This window comes from Parasteatoda tepidariorum, chromosome 4 (genome assembly GCF_982258835.1).
Source record: "Parasteatoda tepidariorum strain Cologne lab strain chromosome 4, Ptep-v5.0, whole genome shotgun sequence".
Lineage (NCBI taxonomy): Eukaryota > Metazoa > Arthropoda > Arachnida > Araneae > Theridiidae > Parasteatoda > Parasteatoda tepidariorum.
In genome coordinates this window covers 69,824,754-69,837,928 of record NC_141758.1, presented here as the reverse complement: position 1 = coordinate 69,837,928, position 13,175 = coordinate 69,824,754, and the positions used below count along the sequence as shown (strand labels likewise).

At 28.5% G+C, this 13,175-nt stretch overlaps 1 protein-coding gene across 9 annotated transcripts in view; it reads right to left on the bottom strand.

Annotated features, from left to right (window-relative positions):
• LOC107451983 (uncharacterized) overlaps window positions 1-13,175 on the bottom strand; it is a 117,299-nt gene that overhangs the window by 79,224 nt on the left and 24,900 nt on the right. For 5 of the 9 annotated variants that reach the window (XM_087161334.1, XM_087161336.1, XM_087161335.1 and 2 more), the window contains 3 exons: window positions 10,823-10,993; window positions 3,962-4,129; window positions 91-252 (listed from right to left, as the gene is read on the bottom strand). In XM_087161334.1, the coding sequence (XP_087017460.1) occupies window positions 91-252; window positions 3,962-4,129; window positions 10,823-10,993 (501 nt within the window). The remainder of the gene's footprint in view (window positions 1-90; window positions 253-3,961; window positions 4,130-10,822; window positions 10,994-13,175) is intronic. The other 4 variants (XM_087161337.1, XM_087161341.1, XM_087161340.1 and 1 more) reach the window with 1 other exon arrangement.

The window sequence follows — 13,175 nt, the reverse complement described above, 5'->3', positions numbered from 1 at the left end:
GAAAATACTTTACTAACTATACCTATAGTTTAATAAATGACTTATTACTGAATAATATTATTTCAATGTAAAGAAGAATTTATACATTACTTGTTCACAAGTGTTTAGGTGAATGTCCATATCCTTTATCTCAACAGAATTATTGCACAATGGACACTTTTGAAAATCGCAGGTAGATTGATGTTCCTCCATCATTTCAGTGGGAATCCGACGATCACAATCTTTACAAGTAGCAACAAGATACTGTTTTACCTAAAAGTGAACCACCAAGAATAGAAATGCATAATATTGCACCATATAAGCAGAAAAGTCTTGAAAAAGTAGGTTAAATTTATAAAGTTTTCACATTGATAAAATTAAAAAAGAAAGTCACTTGAGAGCAATTATAATGTAATTTAATTCTTATGCCAGGGGCCCTACCATGAGCTACCGGGAATGGAATGAAGATTCCCGGCTGGAAAGTGAAACCGGGAAAGTTTGGTTCCATGAACGTTCAATACCGTACCATGAACACTCCCTTGGAATCGGACATTCCACGATACCTCGCTCTCAGGGCGTGGCTAAAATTTAACCAATCACACGATTTACTTTAGATTTTCTTTTTGAGTTTGGCAGCATTAGCATGAGTAAAACGAAACGAGCTTCTGCTATTTAGATAATATTTGTAACGATTTATTGTTTTCTTCTTATAATGTTTTTTGTTTTCATTAGACTAAAAAGAACATAAACTGCGAATACTTTGAAATATTCTTTAATTTATTATACATATAATTTATTACTAATTAAAAACTGTCATATTTAACATGTATAATTCGTAGAATAAAATCATTTTTTTTCATAATAAATATATCTGATATATCCTTTAATGCATTTCACTGTTTGTTTTAAATATTTTTTAAAAAGTACAACTCTTAAAATAATGATTATATTTTAATGAATTAAGTTTCAAAATTTCGTGCCTGAGTTCTGCATGTAGATAAATTACTGATTATACTAGTTTTTAAATAAAAACTAATTGCCAGAAAGAAATAAAATTTTATCAGACAAAAAATTAACGTTTACCAATCGGTATCTTAGAAATTAACTTAATTTCAGAAAAGTTCATTAGTTTTCAATTGAATTTGTAACAATATGAATGACTAAAGTTACTACTTTGCTTATTACTTTGGTTTATTTGTTACATTATTAAAGTGATTGTTTTTTACTGATAGTTAAATAAATATGTTCACAAGAAATTAATTTATAGATTTGTGTAAACAAAATTTTCGTGATTTGTAAAATCTTTTCACGTTTGAAATACTACTTGCACAGCTTTTATAGTATATATTTTAATGGAAGAATGAGAATAAAAGATTTTAAAATGAGTAAAAGAAATAGTGCATATTTCATAAATATTTTTCGAAGCATTTTTATTCTATCTTTTTTTTCGCATTTCTTATTATAAATAAATTGTTTACTTTATAATACATCATGCCTGTAACAAATTCCTTTAAATTTGCTGCTATCTGATTATAGTATAAAAAACTATCGTTCGGAATGAAGTTAAATACTGTTGAATTAAAAGTTCATTGAAAGAAAATTAAAAAAAGAAATGATTGGAACTTCAAAAAAAGGAATTGGTCAAGTTATATATCCCAGGTAATATAAGATTAAAAATAGTAACAATTATCATATAATAAGAGCATAATTATATTTAGTTTGCTGTAATTTCTTAGTTAACTCTCAAAGTATCTTTTCGTTCACACGAAACAAAACATCTCTTAATAATCGTCTTGAAAATGGCTCGGGCACGTTTATCTTTTAGATATTTTGAAATCTTCCCTTATGAAATAGAAAATAATGAAGACATTCATCGGCGAAATATCGTATCTAGTTCTAAAAAATTCACCATTCCCTCCAAGAATGAGGATTCCGGGCAGTAGACATCGGCTGGAAGGAAAACCGGTTGTTTCTTGCCAAGAAACTCTTTCCAAGGTGTTCGTGGTGGGGGAAAATAATTCCCGTTGGAACGTGACGTCATTCCCAGATGGAATTTCATTCCATGGAGCTCATGGTAGGGTTCCTGATGAATATTTTATGCAATGAAAAATTAGTATTAAAATTAAAGCATCTATAATAAAAGATTTAGTGTGGCGATGCATTTCACTTATAATGCCAGAACTTTTTGTACTAGAATGAGAGGGATAACTTTAGCGCCTAATCCTAAAGATCATTGGAAAAGTTTTTAAATTGGTTTGTTAGAAAGATGCATGAAAAAAGAATTTTTGTCATAGGATTTAAACATTACCCACAGTTACATACAAATTTCAGATTATTTTTTTATTAAATTATTTGAAAGTAAGTTACAATTAATGGTTTCATTTAATTTAATTAAAAACTAGTTTCACAGGGAATTTATAACAAGTTTATCATCAATTATAATTGATTCATTAGGTTAGGTAAGCCACAAGTAAAATCAACTAGGATTTTGAAAGCAACGTAATGTATTTAGTACGTTCATAGTTTGTTTTGTTTAGGAGCAAGTTTTAATAAACCTAAATAATATTAAGTTAACAGTTATTGAAAAAAAAGTTTGGGGCTAAATAGCTTATTCATTGAAATTGTTGCTTGACTGTCATAAATTTTTCTATCAAATGTTGGCCATGATCAATAGCATCATTTTTAATGTCAAATAAGACAGAGAATTTTGTTTTGATGAATAATTTAAAAAATTGTGTCACACTTAATCTAATAATGAAAAGTTGCTAGATAAACTAAGGAATAAAAAAAATTCAATTATTCAAAACTTTTCAATTAGGTCGGTAGGGGTAAGATCAAGTACCTTGATTGTGTCAACATTGTGGACAAACTCTGAATTACACTTAATTATTCAAGAAATCTACCATATTGGCCTGTTTTTGTTGATTTTTTCAAAGCGTCTGCATAGATAAGTTTATTTTTTGATATCAGCTCTCAAATGTTTTGTTTTTAAACCAGTTTTTTTTATTGATTACAGTTATAAAAATTTTTTTAGTCGAACTTATATTAAGTTTACTAAATATTTATACTCCACCAAAATTTAAGGATTTAGTCTAATAGTACCCTTGTTATAATTCAATAATCTCTAATCTCACAATAAAACTGGGTAATACCCAGTCTTACCACCTTAATGTGCGTTTATACTGGGTAGACGAAAGCTGCAGTTCAGCGAAGGAAGAAATATAACTGCATCTAAGGCTAAACAAAATGTTTAATGAGCCTTACAATAAAATTTATTGTAGGCCCTTTCCCAAAAAGTTTTGTTTTCATATTTTGTAGAATTTGAAACATCTCTTATACATAATCGCAGTTTTTCACTGCAAAGAAGGAAATTCGCTACAATTTTCTTTTAAAAAACTAATTAATAAATGCTATATTTTCGAGCAGAATTTTTGTGGGAGTTCTAGCAGCTCTATGACAATTGTCTCTCATCTTCTTTAGTATGACCTTGACCACATCATAAATAAATTACATGAGCAATTTTCGTAAATTTTCATATAAAAGTCTAACTTTTTCACTGGAATTCTAAAATTCTTTAATTTCTTATAGAGTAAACATTTGTAACAGGTCTTACTGCACTAGTGGAGTAACGCTGGGTGATTTTTCTTTTTCAGAAAAAAATCACTTATAAAAAAAGCAGTACATCTATGACTTCTGAGGAATGATATATTCCACACAACTAAACAATAAAGATATTGATTAAATTAGACAGTTTCTAGGTCACACAGTTTAGCTTCAACAGGCCTTCGAATCTTTAGCTATCCCGTCTTACCCTAATTTCCCATGTATATTTTTCAGTTACATGGTGTCAATTAATACCAATTCATTGATTATTAAATTTTTTTTACATCAAGAGGATAGAACTCAACTAGAGAATAATAAATTATTTAGTTTTATAAGTTTGAAAACTTAATTTACGCATTACAAAAAAAAAAACTATTACTTGTCCACACAATTCCTTGTGATGTTCCAAATCCTTATATTTCACATATTCATAGCAGAATGCACATTTTTCACAGCGAAGATCACAATTTGATTTGTGGTTCTCAAGAATATTGGAAGGAAAGGTTTTTCCACAATGTTCACAAAGTTCAGATTCATTTCTTAGGGCCTAAAATGTAATAAAACGTGAAAAAAAATATATCTGATTTTTTTTTTTTTTATAAAAAATTTTATTCTAAATCCAGTTTGATATATTGACATTGATTCCCCCTGGATATATATTAATAAATGATAAAAATTGATAAAATTTCTGAAAAACTACACACTCCTTATTTCTCTTGCCATTAAGATAATATTTTTTTACACCATTTTAGTTAATAATTCAGTGATTTAGTGTTTTGGAATTCAAAACATCTTTTTACATAATAACTTTTCACAATTCTTCAAACGTATTTCAACTTTCTTCCTTGATTTCATTCTTTTATACATCGTCAAAATCTCTTTCTTTGACTCCTGTTGTTTCAAAAATTGTTCTTGGTCAATTACTATTTATAATCGTCATGTTCTTATTAAATGCCTCAGGTTAATAATACTGAGATTCTAATGCACTTCATGAAAATGAGTGTGAAATCTAGTGTATTTGAAAAAATGATGAATTGAACAGTCGAAATAGAGATTTAGCACAATAAAAATAATTAATTTTTTTAGAATTTTAGGGAATTAATCAGGAACAAAACAGTGATTGAACAAAGAAAGCAGTGATTTTTTACGGTACTTAATTATTCATTCAATAATGATAATAAGGAGATAAAGAGTTATTTACAATATATTACATCAACAGATTTGCAAGGCATTTTAACATTCACAATGAAAAAGAAAAATGATCTAACTAGAATAATATTTTAAATTTAATCAAATTTGAGAAGCGAGAAGAGTCACATATTGATCCAATTGAATCGTTTATTGTAGAATATCATACTCAATTTCTAGTATGTAGATTTTGACAATACTTCAAGAATAAAATTTTCATGTAATGTAGCTTTTCCAAAGAAAATTGTGGTGACAATTTGGGTAAAGTATAGTGGGATAATTGCCAAATTTAGTACTAATGCATTTTACAACTAAGACCTATCCCAAATCATCACCAACAAATACAAATAAATTAAGATAAAAATATTTGTCTGGAAATAATGATCACACGGGAGATAATTTACTTAAGCAATTTTAATGATGATTAACTCAATTATCAAGATTTACTCATTGAAATAAATTTGACCACGTGGCATAGTAAAATAAGGTCATAACAAATTATACTAAACTAAATCAACATGTGACAAACAGATTTGGAGAACATTTAAAGAAAAGGAATTGCACTATTGCACTGCTAGAGTCAATTGAATTTTAAGTCACTCATCTTGCACAGGTGCTAGACTTGGCTTGAAATCTTGAGGAGCTGATAAAGTATTTGTAGGTATCAGGTCACTATTCTCTGAATATATATCAATTGTGTCAATTGGATATATAAATTTTTTTTTTAGTGAATTTGTATAATTTTGAATATTGATAGGAACTGGCAATGGGAGTTTATATCCCCTCCCCGAACTTGTCAGATTACAGGGGTGATTGTGAGTCCAAATCAAAATTCCGGAAAATTTCTTGAGTTAAAAAAAAAAAAAACGGTTTAAATTGAAAAATTAGAAAAAAAATTTTTACAAGGTTTTTTTCTTCCTTTTTCTCAATATTTCTTAGTTTACCTAAAATATATTTAAAATTTTACACATACCTATGGTGAAGTAATAAAAATTTACAAATATGTCTTTCTTTCTTGAGTTTATGATTATAGCAACTATTAACTGATAAAAAATGAATATTAATCATGAATATAAGCTTATAAAGTATCTCTCTGTCTCTCCCTTACAAACAAATAAAATAAACTGTGTTTTTAAGTTCCACCTTTGAAAATTTGATTTCCGGAAACTTCTGTGATCAATAATTTTTTTAAACGTCTGGACGTTCGATCTCCGGAAACTTCCGGATCACTGTTAGCGAGAAATCCTGAAATTCGGATTTTTTCCGGAGCACAATCAGCCCTGAGATTAAAAGCCAATTAAAAGGTTATTGTTAACAGACGTTTTTTTACATTATTGGCACTTTATCAAAAATACATGTTTAAAAAAATATTAACAATAGAGCCGACCCTACTATATCCAATATTAATATATCGAGAATTTGCAACAAAAATAAGTTTCAAATTGTGCTTTATAATTAAACAAACCTTGCAAATTTGTAGTAAATTTGGACCAAAATAATAGGTACTAAGGGACTTAATAGTTAAAAGTTAGGGACTTTTTAGAAACCCCCTCCAAAAAAAAAAAATACATATCAAATAATAAATGGAGCAAATCTAGTAATGGTAGAAAACATCTGGAAAAAGATATTTACAGAATATCTCACAAATTAACTTTTTTATGATTGAGTAAAATTAATATTTAAAGTCACAAAAAAGTAAAATTATAAAACCCTATATAAGTTTTGATGCCATAAGATACTCTTTCATCAGTAAAATGAAATAGCAAGGTCAGTAAACATAGATATTAAATTTTGAGAAAGGTCACTTTAACTGGCAAGATAAATATGCAGTTAAAAAAGTGCAAGTAAATTAACATGACAGTTAAAAAAATTAGTAATTTCCGAATATTTGAGAAATGTGGTACGGCTGTGAGATGACTGATTATCAAATAAATGTTTTTGATGATATGAAGGGTTTTCTGGAAACCATATTAAAACATGAAACAAGTTAGTGAAAAAATGAGGTGATGAAAAATCGCAAGCACAACAGTGTTTTCCATTAGATAAGGGTTGGGGGCTCTCGTTACTTGACAAAGTTTTAGTGTTAATTTGAGCAAACTTTAAGAGCACATTTAGTTAGTTCAATATAGGAAAGGAAACATTCAAGTGTAATTCTATGAATGCCTACATCATTTTAGAAGTTAATGGGTTGTTTTAGGTTCATGAATATAATTTTGTTAGCTGGAATAAAGATTACTGGGAGTTAAGTTTTACAAGAATGTTTGATATTTGGAAAGTGATTCTTGGAAAAACCGAAGAATAGGTTTAACAAGTTTAGATTTGACACCCTGAACACATTTCAACAAGTGAATTGATAATCTTGCACAATAGCTTTAATGTAATTGATCTTGTACTTCAATAAGTTAGATAAAGAACAAATATTAATTAACGACTCTGTAAACCAACGTGTTAAAGGTTGCAATTTATGATTGGGTGGATAACAAGCAACAGCAAATGGTTTGCCATGCACAATGGTTTGTAAACAGTCATCTTTATGAACCTTTTTAGACAAGTATGTCTAAAAAAGGAAGGAAATTGTCAAATTCCATTTTAACAATGAATTAAATGTATGGGTGAATTCCATTCAATTCTGTCAACTTGCTTTAGGGCAGACACTGCCATCATACGCATTAATTTTAAATACACTGCTCAAAACAATTACAGGATATAGTGAGTATTGTATAAAATAATGGTAAAAGCAAATTGTTTTTGTGTACATAAAATGGAAAAAGAGAATCACAAATGCAATTTTCACTTATTTTCAAACTATGCAGTATGCAAATTTTGAGCTTGACGTCAAAGACGACACTTTAGTGCCTGCAAATTTCATTTGAACTTCAACTTTAAGTAAGATAAAGAGGAAAATAATGATCGACATTCAGTAAGCACGTTATTTCGATGAGTGGGATGTCTCAGAAACTTGGAGAGTTGTTGGTGGGAGAGGGGGGTAAATACATGCCAAATCTATCGGAGTTTCACAAAGTGTGATTTCCAGGATCTGCAACCATTTTTTGAAAGGCCGAAGATCAGAACGAGGGCGTATCATGCAACAACACCCAATCACCCCCTGGAAAGAGTTTTTCTGGGGGAGTGGGAAAGAATACCCCGGCCCCTCATTAATAACCTCTTTGACTCGATACCTCAAAAGTGTTCTAGGTTGCTGGCCATCTGGGGAAATCATACTCCCTACTAAAAATGAGTTTCTTTTAAAAGAATACCCTTTTTTAATTGTTTTTCTCACATGCACAAATAGTGTTTTTTTCCCTTTTGTACCTAAATGCTGAATAAAGTATATTTTCTTTCTGCCTAACAAATGTCCGTTTTATATCATACAGCCTACTACATCTGTTAATAATGTATAAATTATTCAAACAGTTCTCCTGGTGCAAGATCAACCCACAACCTCAATATGCTTTAAATTGTTTTGAGTAGTGCATATCTAAATTTTCCTGGTAAAATTTGAAAAAAAAATTGATATCATTAATGAAAAACTGGGGACTTTAGGGAAAAGTACTTATAAGGAACAGCTTCATAAATAGAACCCATTTAAGAAGAAAAAGAACCAACTGGCAATTCTGAGAGAAGAAATCAACGATACTAATGCTCAAAGTGGTTCAGGAAAGAAATATGAAAAATGCATTTTTGATATTCTGTTGTTGTAACATTGAATAATAATTTGTTGTACACTTGCCTTCAAATCAAACCTAGTCATTGCATTTACATCATTGAAAAAAGGTAGAGAATAAAAATATGTACAATCAACTCACTGTAAAAATGAATAAACCCTTTTATTTAATTTGAAAGAGATTAGAAGTAATTAATTAAATTTAGGGAATAAAAAATTTAAGGAAAATATAATGCCTACAACTACAATGACATTCGACCTATACTTAAATACAGTCAAACTTGTTTACTACAAGTATTTAATGAAATCTTGGGTATAACTGAGCAATTTTAGCTAAATGAAAACTTCTATGTGAAAAAAAACTAGAAATAAAATCTTGACACTACAAGATTAACTCAGACCCAAAGAAAAAATTCTCAAATTCTAATTAAAAAATAATTTATTGACACAGTCAGAAATTAAATATTAAAATGTGAGTGAAAATTTTATTTCTTTGGAAAGACTTAACAATCACTCCCTAGATTCAATTTCAAAAATTACATTCAGATAAACAATTAGAAGGATATCATATATTTTGCCAAGAAACACAACTAATTGAAACACCAAAGCTATAGTGGGACAACAGAAGTGAAATTATGAATGATAACTGCAATTATTGCCCTAGTTTCTGAACAAATAAAGTCAAATGTTATCCATATGAGATTAAATAAGAGTAAACTATTTTAAAAAAATATCTAGTTTATTTTTTACAATACTATTTCTAACAATTTCGGATACTCTGAGTTTAACATGCACTCTGATTTAAAGAGTAAATTTACCTGATCTTAATATAAATTTAATTATATAATTATTGTTATAAAAAATGGTTGGACTGTATTGGACGAATCGTTTGTTAATGGTTATGGGATAAAGGTATTTCAAAAATTGGACTAAGTTTTAATAATTATTTTTATATGAGGACATTAGAAAATTTGTAAAAATATGTACGTCTTTTACACGAGTTCTACCAAAAAAAAGTAGATAAAAACAGATTTTTAATTAAAAAACAAGTGACTTATTGCTTTGAAAGTAACCAATGACAAATACATCTAAAACAAAAATATGGCAGAGTAAAATTTAAAATTTTATGAATGATTTTAATTTCACATACTCCTAGCTACAATTGAATTGCATTTGTTTAGTGTGCAAAATTAAAAAGGACCGCCCTGAAAAACGTTTGGTCTACTAATTCGATCTTCACGCTCTGGGACTCAATCTTAAGATTCGAACGGGTTACCTCATATATGCTAATTGATTAACACAGGCAACATTTTAAGTTACTAAATTAAACACAAAAACTTGTTTTTCTGAATAAACATGCCTTTTTTTTTTTTTTTTTTTGTTGGATACGAATTTTTGAACCCCAAAATATAGAAAGTAGCCTCAATCTGGGAAATATGGTGCTAATAGTTGGTTTGAAAGCAATCTTAACTTTGGATTTATTACTGTTTCTTTTACTTTTTGTGTATTTCACCATATCTCGAGAACTATTTATGTGAAACCATAAAATTCCCTGATCCAAAGATAATTCCATGCAAAATACAAATTTTAATAATATTTATTATTTTTCATTATTTAATTTGATAACAGTCGCAAAAACGTTTAAAATGTAAGGCATAAATTTTTTTCCATCATTTTAAAGAAAACAATTTCAAATGGCACAATACAAAATTTGAGTAAAGTCGGTCAAACAGTTCCTGAGAAATCAAATTTAAATAAAAGACTTTTTGAAAATTCAATTTCTCAGGAATTATTTGACCGATTTCACACAAATTTCGTATTTTGTGAATTAAAATTTTATACCTTACAATCCAAATTTTATTTTGACTATTATCAAATAAAATAATGAAAAATACTTAATACAAGTTATATTGGCATGGAATTATATTTGGATAAACAAATTTTATACTTGTGAACAAATTTTTTTCAATTAGCTTAAATAGTTCTTGAAAAATGATGAAGTATAAAGTAAAATTAGCATATAGGAGACCAACATAGGACTACTCTTCTGATCTAACTTCTGGAACCATATTTCCCAGATTGTGGCTACATCCTATATTTTAAAGGGTCAGAAATTCGAATATGTCGGAAAAAAGATATGTTGATGTGGCAAAAGCATGTTTTTGTGTTTGATTTTGTAACCTAATATAGCGTTTGCGCTATTTAATTAGCTTATTTGAGGTCACCTCTTCAAGCTTTTAAGACTGAGTCCTAGAACGTGAAGATTTAATCATTAGATCAAAGATGATTCAGGGTGGATCGTTTTTTTATTTTGTGCACTGTACCTTAAGCTTATTCTGCTTTAAATTTGTAAAATTGAAAAACTAAGATATAAAAGTAATGAACTACCATGCAGGTCTCTTTGTGATTGTATTTATCCTTCATCTTAACAAACATATCACAAGATGGACATTTTTCAATAAGTTCTGGACAATGGTTCATGTGATAAGCTAAGTAGCTTAAAGCAAATGTTTTATTACAATATTCACAGGAAACAGGGCGTTCATCAGAATCACTTTCCTAAAAATCACAGAGTTAGTTTAACATCACTTTCGTAAAAATCACGGAGTTAGTTAAACAAACACATAATCTAATAAGAGGCTTTAAATAATCATTATCATTTAAAAGTTATTAGTGTCCTCTAAAATGTCACAAGGTTTCATTAATTTCACTAGTTCAGTTAACATTTCCCTCCAAAATAAGAGGCTAACGTAAATAATACTCAATTACGAGGTATTCCTTAAAAACTGATCTTAAATAATTTTGAAGAAAACAGTCATAAAAGTATAAATTGTTTACAAATTTTTTTTTATTAAACTGATTCAGTGCCTAAAAACATGTTCAGTGCCTAAAAAATAAATAAATAAACAAACGTCCCTGAAAAACTTAATCTAATGATTGTATCTTCACATTCTAGAACTCGATTGTAATGGTTCAAGGAGATGACCTCAAATAAGGTAAATAATTAGTGCATGCAATATTTTAGAGCTACAAAATCAGACTAGAAAAACGTACTTTCTTTGAACTAACATATCTTTTTTCAGCTCATTCAGATTTCTGACCCCAGAAATATAAGGCGTAACTGCAATCTGTGAAATATGGTCCCAACGATTTGGTCAGGAGAGCGCTACAAAGTTTGGACCCCTTAATGCTAGATTTACTTTTTGCATGTTTTGCCATATCTTAAGAACTTTTTAAGTGAATTGAAAAATGTTTGCACACAAATATAAAACTTGTTTATTCAAAGATAATTCATGTAAAAGTAACTTTTAGTAAATATTAATCATCTTCATTATTTTATTTAAAATTAATTGGCAAAATTTTGAATTATAAGGTATGAAATTTTTTATGTCAATTTGAAATATGCAATTTTAAATGGCAAAAATACGAAATTTGAGCAAAATCAGTCAATATTTCCAGAGAAATCAAATTTTAAAAGTATGACTTTTTCAAAATTCGATTTCTTAGGAACTATTCAAACAATTTTGCTAGAATTTCGTATTATACCAGGCAACAGATATTATTCTACATTCTTTAGAGTGACGAAAAAATTGTGTACCTTACAACTAAAATTTTTTCTCTTGATTATAAAATAAAAAATATTAAATGAGCAAAAGATTTTAAATTTGTTTAAAAGTTTGAGATAGGATGAAATACACAAAAAATAAAATTAACATTGGGGGGTCTAAATTTGGACCACTATCTTGACCAAACTATTGGAACCATATTTCCTAGAGTGAGGCTGCCCCCTAAATTTTGGAGGTCAAAAATCAGAATTTGTGAGAAAAAAAAGTTTTTATTTAGAGAAAGTACGTTTTTGAGCAAGACTTTGTAATTTTATCGTCTGCACCAATTAACCCTCTGATTCCGATCGAGTCCTAGAATTTGTGTCCCTTCATTACGGGAGTTTTCTGAAAGCAGTTTCTATGATTGAACTCGTCCAAAACTATCTTCCTGTGAGGGGTTGAAGAGGGGTCATCGTTTTCTCGCAGTTGAGTATTCAAAATCACTCATGCGGCAAAGGAGGGGAATTGTTGACAAATTAGAACATTTACATGAAATATAAGTTTTCCGAAAATAAAAGTTTAGCACCTTATTGGCGATTTTCAAGTAGAGGAGTAATAAATTAAACTTTAATTTTTTTCTTTCTTTTATTTATTTCGTTCTTTCTTCCTTTTTTTCTATTCTTTCGACATTTTAAATAAGAGAGGAAGACTCTTTTGATAAGTGCCGAATATTCAAATTATCTCATCCGTTTAATTTTTGTATAAGTACAGCGATTTATTAATTTTATTTAATGCAACATGGTTTATGAAATCTAATATTATGATTGTGTTATCTTTAAATTTATTTCTTAAATAAAGAAATTAATACTAAACGGTTCCGAGTTATATTTTAGTAAATTTAAGAGTATTAGCTTTTAAAATAAATCAATAATAAGAAACGGCTTCTGAAACATATCTTTCATTTTATTAAGCGTCCTGACCGAAAAAAAAAAAATTAAGATGCATGCAATATAATTGTTTACGACTTGCTTCTTAATTCAAATCAACGGTGTTCAAATTGACAGGATTTGCAATCATAATTACTTTGTAATAACGTTACTGAAGAATACAGTTGAATAAAAATATAAAAATTATAAGTAATTATTATTCTTGTATGTTCATAAATCAGTCATTCATATGTAGCGGGATTGATATAA